The 15,475-nt window shown below is 36.7% G+C and overlaps 1 protein-coding gene across 1 annotated transcript in view; it reads right to left on the bottom strand.

The window, feature by feature from the left end:
• smarca2 (SWI/SNF related BAF chromatin remodeling complex subunit ATPase 2) overlaps positions 1–10,060 on the bottom strand; it is a 52,343-nt gene extending 42,283 nt beyond the window's left edge. The window contains exons 1-7 of the mRNA XM_084728257.1: positions 9,935–10,060; positions 7,525–7,788; positions 6,570–6,699; positions 5,687–6,082; positions 5,031–5,132; positions 1,550–1,802; positions 138–264 (exon numbers count right to left, since the gene is read on the bottom strand). Of these exons, the coding sequence (XP_084584383.1) occupies positions 138–264; positions 1,550–1,802; positions 5,031–5,132; positions 5,687–6,082; positions 6,570–6,699; positions 7,525–7,758 (1,242 nt within the window). The 5' untranslated portion in view covers positions 7,759–7,788; positions 9,935–10,060. The remainder of the gene's footprint in view (positions 1–137; positions 265–1,549; positions 1,803–5,030; positions 5,133–5,686; positions 6,083–6,569; positions 6,700–7,524; positions 7,789–9,934) is intronic.
• Positions 10,061–15,475: the final 5,415 nt, after the last annotated feature.

The following is a 15,475-nucleotide window of genomic DNA, read 5'->3' on the forward strand; positions in this document are numbered from 1 at the left end:
AAGGCAGAGGCAATGACAAAATCAGTGATGTGTCCTGAAGTTTTTTCAGTGATTTAACTAACTTAACTATAAGTCATTCAAGGTAACTTTTATATTCTGTGTCACACTGAATATAAAACATGGAACTGTATGGGTACCTGCCGCTGGAAGTTGAGTAGACGCAGTGCCTTGAGCTCAACTGTGGCTTTAGTCCTCAGGTCTGGGGGCAGAGATCCTGGCAAACTTTCCAGTTCCTGGATTCGATGAGCAATCCGAGCCTGCAATCTGAGGGACATCAATATGAGGAGGGTTATTCTGCCTGTAACAAACTGGCATATACTGGACAAGCACATTTTCCTGACTCCTCCAAGTGTCAGTGAAATTATTGGGGTTGTACACACAGTACAGAGGCAGACAGGAAACAAGAGGACAGAGGGTTCTGTATGTAACAGGCAACCTGGAGTTGAACCAGGGTCAGTGCAGTTACGTGGTATGCACCTTAAGCATTCGGCTATCACAACTATTTTTTTTTTTATGGATTAATAATTTAGCCAATAAAAAAATAAACAGAAAAACACAATTTCCTCAAAGAGGCCCGTTAAAAATTGATTGATTATCAAAGTTGTTGATGACTGAGTTAATGTTAATTGATCAACTAAATGATTAAAGGCGCATATTAGAGGAGTGGCCTGACAGAATCAGTATTATCGAGGTCACCAGTATCATCATAACAATCTGAATTAGAGCTACACTGACACATATATCTTTTTGAACTCCCAAATACCGACGTGAGTAAAGGCTTGGGCTGAACAATAAATTGGAATTTTATTGAAATCCCAACATGGCACAGCCTACTGCAAATTTCAAATTGCACGTAGTGCAACATTTATTAAAGGTGAAATATGTGTCAAAATACTATTTTAAATCAAATATTGTCATGCTTCAGAGATGCACATTAGAGAAAATATCAGACGCTAGACTCTATGATGCACAAAGTAGGGAGGAGAGGGAGGGAAATGAAAGAAACAAAACAAAAAACAAAAAAACAAACAACTTTCACTTGTTCCAGAACTCCAAAAACTAGTGGAGTAAAAATAGTTTTATGTTTATTTGTTGTATATTTGAACATCTTTACAATGTTGCTCAAATAAGCTCCAAAAAGGTCAAGGATGACACAAGTTGTGACTGGTAGAAAACAAGTATTTTATGTTTGTTAAATTATATTAGTCAAACATCAAAAAACAGTGATTCTGACAAAATCACAGACAGACAAAACACAAATTTGATCTTTGAAATGAGTCTTGTACGTTTTTTGAAAAAGTAAAGTGTAATTAACGGCTGCATAATTTTAAATTAACAAAGCTAGAAATACCATGGTTGGTAAGTCTACTTTTACATTATTGCTGTATATGATGTGGTTAACCTGGATTTGAGACCCAACATGTAATTGTGTTTTTGTATTTCTGTGATTTAATAATTAGATTAATGATTAAATGTAATTTAACGTAGCCCGGGAGGTTGTCAAGATAAGATATGTTCATGAGTTGTATGTTAAGCATTTTTTTAATACCTGTACTCTCTCTCTTGCAGGATCCCAACCGGGTCCAAGCCCTGGGGCTTTTGGATTGGCGTGACACGGTTCTGTTTCTGCTGCATCTGGAGCATGGGGGACACCTGCTGCCCGGCAGGCTGAGGGGTCACTGAGCTGCCCGGCACGGGCCCAGCTGGCACAGCAGAGGCCTGAGGTGGTGCAGGGGATGGACGTCCACTGGCAGCAGGGGTGAGGTGCTTCTGAGCATTGGGCTGATTTTCAACACCCTGACCTGGAGAACAAAGACTTTGTTATTGGGACAATTCTCAGCAGGACAGGTTCATACAGACATGATCAAACACAAAATACTAGTGAAAAGTTAATTTAATATTGTTATACAGGTTGATATGTATTATATCAGCAAACACATACATTTATAAAAACAAAACAAAAAAGGAAGCAATACTTGGATCTGAAATAAATTAAACGGAAAGCAGGTGCAAGTAGAAAATATAAAAACCTTGAACAACACACCAGCTTTCTTCTAAGAAGATCCTTGATCCTGATAAAGACCAGTGTGCTGCCAATACATGTTGGACTTGTTTTCCATCTTGTAGCCATGATAATAAAAGCTTTTAAAATGTGTACTTTAACTTAAAAATGTGCCTCGATTTTAGACTAAAAATCTCTACAACCAAACTTTTACCTGAACAACATCAGCTTGCAAGTTTATTATGGGGCTGAGAACTGACAGATCTGCTGAGAAACTAACTTTGTTTGCCCACACTTACATAGGCAAGTACATATCGACCAAGGTTCCCTTAGTTCTGTGAACCAAGTACCAGTACTTTTTAAATTTTTTACAGATGGGCTAGCATCACACCAGATAGCTAATTATGAAATGACATGCCTTTTAGCTCCCAGGCCTTGCTCCAGGAGGGCTTCCTTGTTTCACTGTCATTTCAAGGTCACTCCTTAGTCTTCAAATCTGGTGCCTACCCGGAGACCAATTTGCTGTCTGAGACCCTTCCAGAAGCTATTGTTGTTCTGACTACCAATTTTTTGCATTTATTCAGTTTTAAATTGACCTCAGTAGGAATTGACATTTTTCTTTCTGTATCTTGGGTATTTTATTTATGTGCATTAATTTGACATTACTTCCTCTGTAAACGTTTGTTGAAATTTAAAGTACTTTAAAATATGTTTGTGTAATTCATCATTAACCTATACCTACAGCATATGGTGAAAATTGTTAAATACTACAGAGGTAAAATCATGTTTATAACGTTTATAACTGAAACAAAAAAATAGCAAATATATTACTGTATCAATTTTCCCAACAATATCTTTCATGTCATTCCAGTATGGGAGAGCTATAACTCAGAAGATTCTTATAAACTATTGTGAATCATTAAAGATACCTGATCCATTTATAAAGTACAATATATTCTATAGATTGGAGATGCCTCAATACCATTTTTTCATGTCAGATACCCATTCCAATACTGCAACCTTGAATATCTGCCAAAACTGATACTGGTCTGATACAGTGTCACATTCTGCAGTTACATGGATTTTGCAATACCGTCATTACTGTAATAAATATTTTAGCATATTAAAACTAAAATCCTTTACTGAGGCTGTGACAACATGCAAATAGAGGGCTACATATATACTCTTAGCATTGTAGTTAAATCCAGTAATTACTATTATCTTTGCTAATGCAAACTACAGGTTGCTGGCTGTTGTTGGTCGTACTCATTTACACCCACCATTCGAGGAGGACCCAGTGGATTAATTTTATTTTTGATGGAAATGTCTCCACAATGACAGGAAAACTCTTCTGTGTGCACAAAGTTTACCATTTTACTTCAGACTTCTCTCTTGATCAGGGCCGGACAAAGCAAGCTTTGGAAGCTGATGGATTGATCTATACTGACTCAAACTTGGAAGCTATAGGTTTGACTATGTTGCTTTAGTGGTCATTTTGCAGGTTAGACTGTTGTACTCTGCATTAGCATGTTGTGGGGTTGTATATGGCATCTCTTTTACACGCACAGGCTTGGACGATGTTGGACTAAGGTTGCAATATTGAGGAAGAGTCAAGAGAATCTGTGTGAATGTATAGCCTTATTTGAAGCCAGTTAAATAACCAGAGTAGTAGGTTTGATGGGGGACATCATGTTTTTTCTGGGGAACTTCATCTGGAACATCATGCACAAAAACCCCCTCTGCTGTGTGTTTTGCACCACTGTGTCTGTTGCTCCCATATGTAAATGCTTGGTGGTACACTGGTACACTGACTATTGTACTTATATTTACATGCTTTGGGTTTTTGCTTTTTTTTTCCCTTGAGCTTAAAATAACTCCACACAGTTGGCATGATGAGGGCTGCTAACAGGTCTCACTCATGTTCAACTACTGTTCACTAAACATACACTGCTCTGCATTACTCGTGACAAATCTTTCTTTACAGCATGTCACTCAAAGTTTAATTAAGCCTTTATGTAGTTAGTTTAGGCTAATGGATCACATCAGGTTATACTATCTGTTCCTCAATATGTGATTTTGGCCATTATCAGACCAATACCGAGTACTGGATCAGCACATCCCTATTATAGATACCTACATTTTATCACTTGCGACTGTGCAAAGTCTGTTTTTGCTGCTGGTGTGTGGGTGAACACTGTGGTAGTGTATTCTGAGAGGTACAGACACTCAAGATTTCCTATGAATAAAATCCTTCAGAGGTGGAAAAAACCCTTTAATTTTAATGACTGCGTCCTCAAGGGACCCCCCTGGCAGAAGCTCTAATGTTTATAAAAATATTTATTAGAAACACAAAACCTTGCTTCAAAAGCTTGGAAATCTAAGAATACATTTTTAATGCATTAAAGAGAAGAAAATGGAAAGAGCTGTTCTAATTTATGTTTAACTTTTTAGACTTGAAGACTTCAGTGTCTCATCCTGCAGGGAATCGATGCCACTAAAACATTTATTAGGCATAATATTTTGCTCAAATTCCCATAAAATGACTGAGTGTTGTCACTGCATTATGTCTCACAGTTGGAATCGGTATCATGTTCATCAACAGCACCTGGCCTCTTCCTTGTTCCTGGCTTTGAGAGAATATTAAAATTGTTGTCAAGATGGAGAGATGGTCCAGGTGACCAGCAAAATATTATGCAAATTGTGAATATAATGTGCTCTATTCAAAGCCAGTGTTGTTCCACTACATTTTAAGTCACCACTGGATTGCAGCATCTTTCCAAAAGATCCTGTGCAGCTTCAAAAAATTTACACTTGTCTCCTTTCAAAGATAATCTAATGTAAGACTATACATCAAACAGACGGCTGTAGCCTGGTCACTCTCAAACCTTTCACGTCAACTCACACACTGGATTATGATGTGTGCTGTAAAAATGTGCATTGTGAGTCACAGCTAATGCAGCTAACTGTGACACGCAAATTTTACTGTACAGCTAATTTGGTCTACCATATACACTTGTACAGTACTCACCATCAGACCAAGGCTTGGGCCCTGTGCTTTGATTGTGTCCTTGCATGGCTGGGGTAGGGCAGGGGCTTGACTGGGGACCACCTATAGGTCCTATTGGCATACCTATGACACAAAAACAGTTAATGGTTTACTACTAATTATAATAATTATGATAATAATTAATAAGGAAAGCAGAAGCATTTTAGTCTCACATCACATTTCTTGATATTAACAGCAAACAGACATATTTAAAATTGATTTGTACCATGAAAAACATCTGACGCCTGAAAATCATTTGGATTTGAGAAGCCTGAAATCTCTGGTCATGATTACATTCGTCTTTTCAATGCAAGCTGACACACTGTTCATGCCAGGCTTCATCAACTGCCAGGTTACATTACAGGTGTGGAAGCTCTCAGGTCAGATCTTGGCCACACTGAGGTATAAACTGTTCATATGTTGCGGTGGCTTGGCTCACATTTCACAGACGATACAGAGCTCAAATTAAAGTATCAAGTGTGTTCGGCTCTATTACACAAAAATGTCATCCTAATTATGGTTTATCTTTAAACTGTAACAAGATAATTCTGTATCATGCATGTTCACTCAGTAATAATAAAGAAACCCAGAGCACCAAATTAACCAGTTTATATCACTTTACAACTGTATTTTCTTACCTGCAGGTCGGTTGTAAGGACTAGCGCTCGGTGCCTGTTGCTGTGGCTGTTGTTGTGGTTGTTGTTGTTGTTGCATTGTGGGTAGGCTCCTCTTGCCCTGAACAGCCAGTTGCAGGTTTTCAGGCAGGGGCTGCCCACGGCCCAGGATCTTGTAGGCCAGGATCTGAGCTCTGAGCTGCTGCAGCTGGACTGGGCTGAAAGCAGAAGGTCCCCGCCCCTGCTGGCCCATGCTGGACATGTTGGGCATGGCTCCCTGGGTATCCATGGGCATCATAGGGCCTGACTGGGAGGCAGGCATGTGGGGTGGGGTGGGTCCCCCACCACCTCCACCTCCTGACATGGGACTAGAAGCATGCTCGTGGACACCCATGGGGGATGGATGCGGGGATATGTATCCTACAGTAGACACAGATGAGCTTTAATGATTTCACAAACTCAAAACTGACAGTACAACCCATAAAGCAGTGGTTCTCAAACTGGGGCTTGGAGGCCGCATAAGAGACCATAAAGTAAATCTAACAGGTCACAAGATTATTAGCATGACAGAAAAGCAAAAAATACATATTTTTGGCAAAAAAAAATGTGGTTATTTGATGGTTCTCTAAACTCTTCTTTTTTCTTGTTAACAACTCTAATATTTAACCTCTTTAAACATAAAAAGTATTAACACAGTTGGAGAAGTTACTGTTTGGTTGGTCTGGTTAACTGTGGACAGTACAGTACACACCCTGTGAAGAGGGATAGTTTTAAGCGGACCAAGACACAAGAGGTACTAATGAATTTCTTTATGCTATTGAGCAAAAATGTCTTACTAGCAACTTTGATTAATAAAACAATCAAAATTTAATTTTCCTGCTTCATTTTAAACACAGTTATAAGATACCTTGACTGTGCTGATCCATAGGACTCTGTGGAGGTCCCATACCACTATGCAGAGATCTCATCCCCACACCTTTCATATGACCAAAGTGCATCGCATCTGCCATTGTCTTGTCATTCATCCCTTCCATAGTCTGAAAAAAGGAAAAAAAGATTCAAAATTAATTATGCATTTATAACTGTAATTTCTAATCCAATCCTGAAATAAACACCTACAAAATTAAAACTGTGAGAATGAACAAATATATATCAATCAAACATTAAATGACAATACTGTTGATATTCAAGGCAAAAGACTCATCATACCTCTTGAAAAGAGCAAAAGCACATTTCTCTTTCTATTTATTTTAGGTCTTAACACTGTCAACAAGGTGATCAGTGGGCTAGAGTAAGATTAATAACAAGCTGTGTGGCCATATTTCTTAGATGCTACATGCCATAATTGTCAAGATGCCCCAGCTAAATGCATAAGTAAGTATCTCTGGAGAGGATGAAAATACAAAGTTTTGTCTTTCATTTATTCAGGCATTTGTGCTGCCAACAGGCAACAAGTGTCAATTTTAAATAGGGATGCACAATAAATTCCAATAAACTGGGCTATATCTGCATCAGCCTATAACTATACTAATATCTGATTTGACAGCATGTCAAACCATTTCATTTGAATTCTTAGGCAAATACTCAATACAAGCCAAAGTATATTTGTTAAGTTTATTGATTCACTTGATTAGAAAAAATAAATGATGATTTGAAGAGTCACCAATGCAATACGTCTGCAATAAGCCAATATGGCGATTAAATCAGTCTGGAAGATTTATTGGCCAGGATGTTGTAAAAAGTATTTGATTAAAACTAAGCAGTAACAACAAGGCAGTTGGAGAAGTCAAGGGGATATAAAATAACTACCACAACACTGTTTTTGTACAGTAGTGACATTAAAAGCAGTAGGTACACTTTACCTTGTGCATAGGATACATGCTGTCCTGAGAGTAATCACTTTGTCCCTGTCCCTGCATGCCATGAGGTGCATTGGGAGTTCCAGGTCCAGGACTGGGTCCCATCATACTGTGGACAGAGCCCGGTGAGGGGTCTGGTCCAGGGCTGGGGCCCAAGATGGGCCCTGGGGACAGACCTGCCCCCGGAGAAGGACCAGGATGGGACATACCACCTGATGTGTCTGAAGGGGTGGACATCTACCGAACTGCTGGGAGGACACCAGACAGCTTCGGGGGGGACAAAAAAAGAAGATTATAACGCTATACAAACAATACAAGTTCATTATCACTATAAAATGTGACACATTTTAATATTTAATATTCTAAATTGCCTGTCATTTTGTTTTATGAGCTGCATTTCCTGTATGAAAGACGCAAAATATTACTTATTACTATTTAAAGGAACAGTGTGAAGGACTTTGTGACATTTGGTGGTGAGCTTGCAAATTGCCAACACCTTCACCTCACACGCCCCTTCCTCAAGTAGCCACAAAATGCAGAACATGAAAGGCCATATCTAGAGCAACTGCAACAGAGTTTTTTCTGTTGTGGCCTATTATAGAAACACAGCAGTGCAACATGGCAGCCTCTGTGGAAGAAGACCCATGCCCTCTGTACATATAAATGGCTCATTCTAAGGTAACAAAAACACAATTCTTATTTCCAGGTAATTTCAGACCAATGAAAAAATTACTAATATTATATTTCATGTCTGTAATATTCCCAGTAAATCTTACACATTGGACCTTTAAAAGGGCTCGTATTTGCTCATTGGGTTAAATTAATGCCTCTGTGCCAGTGTCAATAAAAACTTGTTAAGATAAGCTCCAAAAAAGGCACACTTCATGACACTTCTGTTTCACTGGCTCCTATTTCTGTTGGATTTCAGTGTACATTTTCATTTTAAATATCTGCTTTGGGCAGCCTCTGTGTAAAAGCTGAGGTAGCTTATAAAAATTATGTTCTGTAATATGTACTGTTTGTTTGTCTACCTTATTAACAGAGTCACTATAATATAAAATGTATTTTAACAAATATTTAAAAACAAAAAACATAAGCTTTTTTAAATTCAAGCACTTTAAGATGACTTAAATCAAGGGGCATCACTCTTACAACAAAAACAAAGAACAGTTCTGACTCTTCAAATGTTCATTTATTTATTCTAGTAAAATACATTTAACACTTCACTTCTCAACTGGCTTTCACAGAGCATTTTGCTTAAGAGTTCAAAGTATATGCTTTAAAATATTCTGTCTATTATTATTATTATTATTATTATTATTATTATTATTACCTTTAATAATATCTGCCCGATATTATTATAGCTCATATGTGTAATAAAATACAACAGAATGAAATAATAATATAAAGTTTTATCATATATATCATATCATCAAAATGTGCATCTTCAACATGAACATTAAATCAGTCACAACATACTTTTTACACAAATGCATAACAGACATAAATGTAAATAAATTTCTGTCATCTGAGGTTATAATTAGTGACTGACCATACAGTGTCGTCACTGGACTTCTTAACATCCACTTTAGCATCTGTCTAACTGTCATATTATAAAATGGCTATGACTTTCGGCTGTCAGACCTCAGAGCAGAACTGATGCTCGGATGCAACTGATCCCACAGTTTAAAAACTTAACCTAAATTTTAAGCATAACACAATGAATCATCTCTGATATTCCACAGAAAGTGTAGCTAGATAGTTATGCTGTCAGAATCGCAATTACAACTTCGAACAATGCTGTCAATCAATTTAACGTCTGAAAAAACAGGCCGTATTTTCGGTGTTTAAGCATAGGTCTAAATTATTCAATTATCAACGCGATGTAGAATAAACAGTATGATGAAGATTATATAAATGATCTAGTGTTCGCGTTATGTAGCTAGTTGTTTTCTGACACTTCATGTAGCCTTACAGTAACGTTAGCTTGGTAACTATCACTTCGGAGAACTAACCTAACTCTGATTGGATCATGGCTTCCCAAAAACTGGTGGCCATCACGGATGTGCTCTCAAAAATCAAAGTTTAGCTAAAAGTCAAGCTCATGGCATGACCTTGGCGACATTTTCAAAGAGTAAAATAAACTTAAGTAATAAATCTAGAAGCACACGGTTTCACAAAACAAACGTTTAAGACGTTTAAGGTTATCTGTATCGCGCGACCGTTGCGGAACTTAGCTAACACCTAGCTGACGTTAGCTAGCTTAGCGATTAGCTTGCTAGCTAGCGACGCTGGCTCTGGTTATATCCAGCTAGCGGACTGTGTTCATGTCAGAAAGTTTGGACAGTTAGCAGTACGCTGAGGAGTAACGTGTTAATATTTATCAAAAACGAAGCACCGTTAGTGAATTTACCTTTCGGCTGAACTGTTACTGCACACACTTAAGAGAAAATATTATGTTTCTTCAAAAATATGACTGCTGTCCATAAGTTCACTCCCCCTCGATGTTGTTTTGCTGACATATTAAACTTTTTCTTGTGTTGCCATTACTGATTTGTCATTGTCACAGGAAGTCCCGCCTACCATTACCGTGATTGGCTTGCTCATACGTCAATCATCTTATGTTTTTTCTTGGGCGTGTATCTACCCTGTAACCATTGCTGTAACTTTCTGGTTGAGTGGCCATGACTGGAAACGGCACGGTACTCATGTTAGAGTTCACAGTGAACTTGATGGAGCCGTTAACTGGGGCTTCAGCCATGATGAAATTATACTAAGACATTTTCATGACTCATTTAATTCTATGATACGCAGCTTTACATGCATATATGGATATAGCACTGTGTAATAAACTTATAACTATTTTGATGTACTTGTTCTTTACTTGAGGATTTCTATTACATTATTTTTCTCCACTAGTTATTTTCTAGCTGTAGTTGCCAGTTACTTTGCAGACCATTTCTATTGTCATTACTATTTTAACTGGTTAAACTACTTGTGACTTCATATTTATCACAATGATAACGCTAAACTACCATAATAAAATTTCTAAATATCACTTAAGCTACTGATTACTCAACATATTAGTGTAAAATCTTTCACCAAAAATTGAGTAAATCATAGTTTAAGTTTTTAGGGTGTGGCCAGTATAATCTAGCACTACAATCATCCAATAATATAACACTGCTGCAGAGTGTATCAGGTATCTATGCTTTTTTTTTATTGTTAAGTCTACATGAACTACACAGAGGCTCAACTGTTGGAGAAGGTCTATGTGCTCTTCTTAAAAAGAACACAAGATGGCAGCAGTGACCAGCAGTTGGCTCAATAAACTGTCCTCTGCAGCTCTGTGTTGTAAGAGGCACCTGGCAGGTAATGAGTGACCACAGTGATCTGAGCTCTAAACAAACATGCCAATTCGATAGTGACTGAGTGCTTGCTCTCATTTACATGCACTCACTTAGTAAGTCTGATGATAGCAACGTGGAGTTTCAAAGGCAAACCATGCAAATAATGCACAGGTTTAGTCAAGCTCCATTTGCATCCATCTGATATCAGAAACTTGGTTTTGTTTCCATCATGAAAAGAGAAAGCTGTTTGTACTGTGGCGTGTTTGCTTAAACTCCACTGAGAAATGTTTTTCTCTCCTGTTTTTTCTACATTATACAGTTCATAATTTGTCTGTATTTACATCAAGTGTATGTTATCCAAATAAATTAAAATAAATATTATAATTAGCACCCATTTGAGGACTTCAGTGTGTAAATATTCAAAAAATTCTCTGCAATCTTTCCTGGATATAGTTTAAATTATATTTATATTCTATATTTTATATTTTGTAATTATATTTTAAAGAAAAAATATATAATGGAAACACTTAATACACTTAAAATAAGTTGTGGTTGTTTGTTTTAATGAATAAACAAATTTGCTGGTAGCAGTTTCACATATTATCTTTGTGTCAAAGCTGGAACAAAGCAGCTCCACCAGGAGCAGCTATAAGGTCTTTATGTGAAACAAAAAATTAACTTCTCAAACTGAGGAAATGTAAAAGGAAATCAAATTTGTTTGGAGTGTTTTATCAATGTGACCGAACAGTTCATATCTTAAGCTTATTGAACAGATTTTCTCAGGTACAAGTAATATCAAGTTTATTTGACTAGAAAAGATTATTTGTTTTGAACTATTATTAACTTATCTCAACTTGTCCATTCAAATTCAGTGAACTTAAAATATTAAGGCAGCCAGGACGCATAAAGTAAAAGAAATTAATTTAGTTTATACCATCATTCTTCATCTATCTATCTATCTATCTATCTATCTATCTATCTATCTATCTATCTATCTATCTATCTATCTATCTATCTATCTATCTATCTATCTATCTATCAGTGATGACACTTGGATGACCTTGTAAGACATTCAAAGCACTCCAGCCTGACAGCCCATCATTTGAATACCTCACAGGTCAACAAACAAAGCCGCACATTTAAACTTTGATCTTAACTTCCCCTCCTCAACAATTCTGCCCTTTCTTACATGTCTGCATAAAGGATGTGCACAGGGTTCCTGAATGTAAATTTTACCCAAATAAACAAACCTAATTAACTTTGTGGTTAAAGCCGCCGCCCCCTTCAAATTCACCGAGCCAGGAAAGGGCTCGGCCACAGTCATTTGGCAGTGAAAGGACTAGTGGTTGTGGCTTCCATTCACCTTGAAACCCTCCGTAAAAGGCTCCGGTGAATCACTGGCGTGACATTTTATTCAAAGTCTACAGGTTTTTAAATGGATGGGCTGGACAATGGAACACACATTTACAGATGCAAACAAGGTGCTTTTAATTCATCCGTCTTCCCTGCTCTTTGATAAATTCCCTTATGCTTCAGTTCCCCTAAGACATGCAATAATGAAATAAATTTCACCTGAATTAAGATGCACTCAAAATGTTATAAAACTTTGTACCAAAAATTAATCTTCCCATCCTTCTCATGGGTCTTTTTCTATGTATTGTGTTGTTTTTACTATTTTAATACCAATACCTGAACTTGAGCAATTGAGCAATAGAAAGTAATTTAGCTTTAAATTTTACTTTAAACAGAAAAAGACTGTTTTCCATTATGATATTCCTGGAATGACCTGCAACTGAAACTTAAGTTAGAGATTCTGATTCTTCTTAGACTTTAAATTGCTCACAGGATTTTTCATTCTCAAACAATGCATGCTGGGAAGTCTGCTAATATGCTGATCATGTTTCTTTATAAATGTAATTTAATGAGTTGAGTGTGAACTCTGTAGAGTACATTCATTTAACTCCTCATTTCAAGTCAAAAGAGTTTGAAGAACTCATGTTTTAAAGTTCTGAAGTGTTCTGAAAATAATTATTAGAATTTTTAGTTTAATTAACTTGAATAAATAAAACTTGTATATTTATATGAAGTTATGAGAAAAGATTAGTTCATTCCACTAAATTCCTGAATGATCTTTTACAGTCTAACTGATTTAATAACCAGTATACTAGAATTTAGACAGTGATGTGTAAGTAATTTTGTCCTTTTATAGAGAAATCATTTTGATTATTTGCTGGTTACAGCATCACTGTTGGCAAGATTAAATTGTTTTCATACATTTTATGTCATTATAAAATGCTGGGGGTGTTTGTGTGAACACTTTGTGCAGCTTTTGGTGGGCAATTCTCATTCTTTGTGATACTTTACAGACTGAATTAATCAGTTGCTAATCAGTTTATTTACAGACTGTTTATTTGAAAGGGACTGTGCTGACAGAAAAAAACAGTAAAACATGAACAAGAGTTAGTATGTTAGTTTTGTCCCTGGCTAATTGTTAAAATCCATTTACACAACATAATAAACATACACATTACTGGATTTATTGTAAATAAACCACCACTTACTCTGAAACACAAAAATGCTTTGGAAATACCCTGAAATGACACCCAAAAAGATTTCAGTGAGAGATTGCTGTATCTTGAAATAATAAGGGAAAATTTATTATGTCTCTAAAATATAGACATTTCTGGCACAGGGTTTTTGGCAAAATTTATTTAACAGTGATGATGTACTATCTTTATTTGCAAGAGTTTGCCAACAAGGTATAACAGAACAAAACTGAATCATTAATCTTCTTGTATTATGATATTTGTACTGAATGATATTTTGGAGCTTTTACAAAAGAAGAAAAGATTTTGTCTGTTTTTTAGATTTAGTTTTACTGTCACGCATCAGACACACACTTATAGACAGGCTGACACACACACACACACACACACACACACACACACACACACACACACACACACACACACACACTTGTGCACATGCACTGTGTTGTTATCCACAGGTGTGTGCAAACAAAGGGTGTGTTATAATTAGTTTTACATGAGCCACATTTGGCAGCGAGCTGTTTGTTTTTACTCTGCGTTATCTGAGAGTCCAATTTGAATAACCAATGCTTACTTTGTGGTGTACTTATTTTATATCTGAGCCTGATGATGGAGTGGTTGTTTAAACAGATAAGACAGCTGGCATCGAAATAATAAAGAGGCATGGGGTAGACACAAGCAAATATGCTTGTGTGGTATGTTACAGTTTACATTTGACTTCTTGCTACTTGTGTAGGATTTATATTTTGCCTTGGTCATAATTCCACATAGTTTTTTATTACAGTAAACACTTCATACAAACTATGATTGATATTCTTCTTCTTGTGTCCTTTTTCTTGTCCCCCTTTTCTGCTTTTTCTTTCCTTATATTTTCTTCCCCATCTTCCGTCATCTTTGTGTTCTTGGACCCAAAGTATCAATGTTACTGATAAAATTATTGATTTTGGTATTAATACTTGTGTCAGTAGGATCAATACCACAAAAGATGGATCCATCACATGTTGACATTATTGGCACATGAACACTCACCTTAGTGCTGTAATATTTATGCATGCAGTGATCATTTCTTTATTTACCATCAAAACTGTCTTGTGTTTAACACTATAATAAGGAGCTTTCAACTGTTTATGAAACAGTCTCAATTTACTGTAATACTGATGCCTATATATGACGTACGTAAGTTAATGAGACCATACATGACAATTTCTGTACAGTTATTATCAGTGACCAGCACCAGATTGTGTTTTCCTTGAAATCAGATGAAACAAGCCTGTGTTAACATATTCCTAGGCACAGTTACAGTGAGACGTATGGCAGTTAGAAAGAAGCAGGAGATTTTGTTTTTAGATAATTTTATTTTTGATGTTATATTTTGTGGTTATTTTGTTGTAAACACTACTGCTTTTGTTCACAGGGGCCTAAAAAGTTAATACAATATTAAAGTTCTTTGTTGTAGTTGGTATTTATGTTGGTAATCCCAGCTCTGGCATCTCTTTGTATCAGATCGAAACCAAATTTTGTGGTATACCCCCCAGCCACTTTCCACTTCTTCTTACTTTGTTTTTTTCTGCTAGCTGTTCTTGCAGCTTCTTGTTCTGGGGTTGGCAGCCTGCAAACACCACAGTCAGCCATTCACAATACCTCTCTATGCCAGGGGCGTTTCGAGAGGGGGGTGCTGAGGGGCACTAGCCACCTCTGAAATCTTATTGACCAACGCATGTGCCACCCCATTTTCCTCAAGTATGATTGGTTATCTGCCCAGGGAGAGGCGGTACCTTAGTTTGAACAAGCTGTTTGACAACTATTTTTAACTGTGCATTGTTTTAGGGTTTTTTGTATGTAGTCTATTTTTATTTTTTTACAAGGTAAATTTACTTAAATAATGAATCATAAAAATAAAAGTATTTTTCATGAAGAATAAATTAAGACATCAAATAATCTGATGAAAGATGCAAAAATTCATTTTGAGGATGTACATTGAAGAATGGGGAAAAAAACTTGCTGTAACTGCCAGTAGCATACGGTAGCAGCAACAGTCCATTGCTAACTGGTAGT

This window comes from Lutjanus erythropterus, chromosome 10 (assembly GCF_056507025.1).
Source record: "Lutjanus erythropterus isolate fLutEry1 chromosome 10, fLutEry1.hap2, whole genome shotgun sequence".
Taxonomy (NCBI): domain Eukaryota; kingdom Metazoa; phylum Chordata; class Actinopteri; order Lutjaniformes; family Lutjanidae; genus Lutjanus; species Lutjanus erythropterus.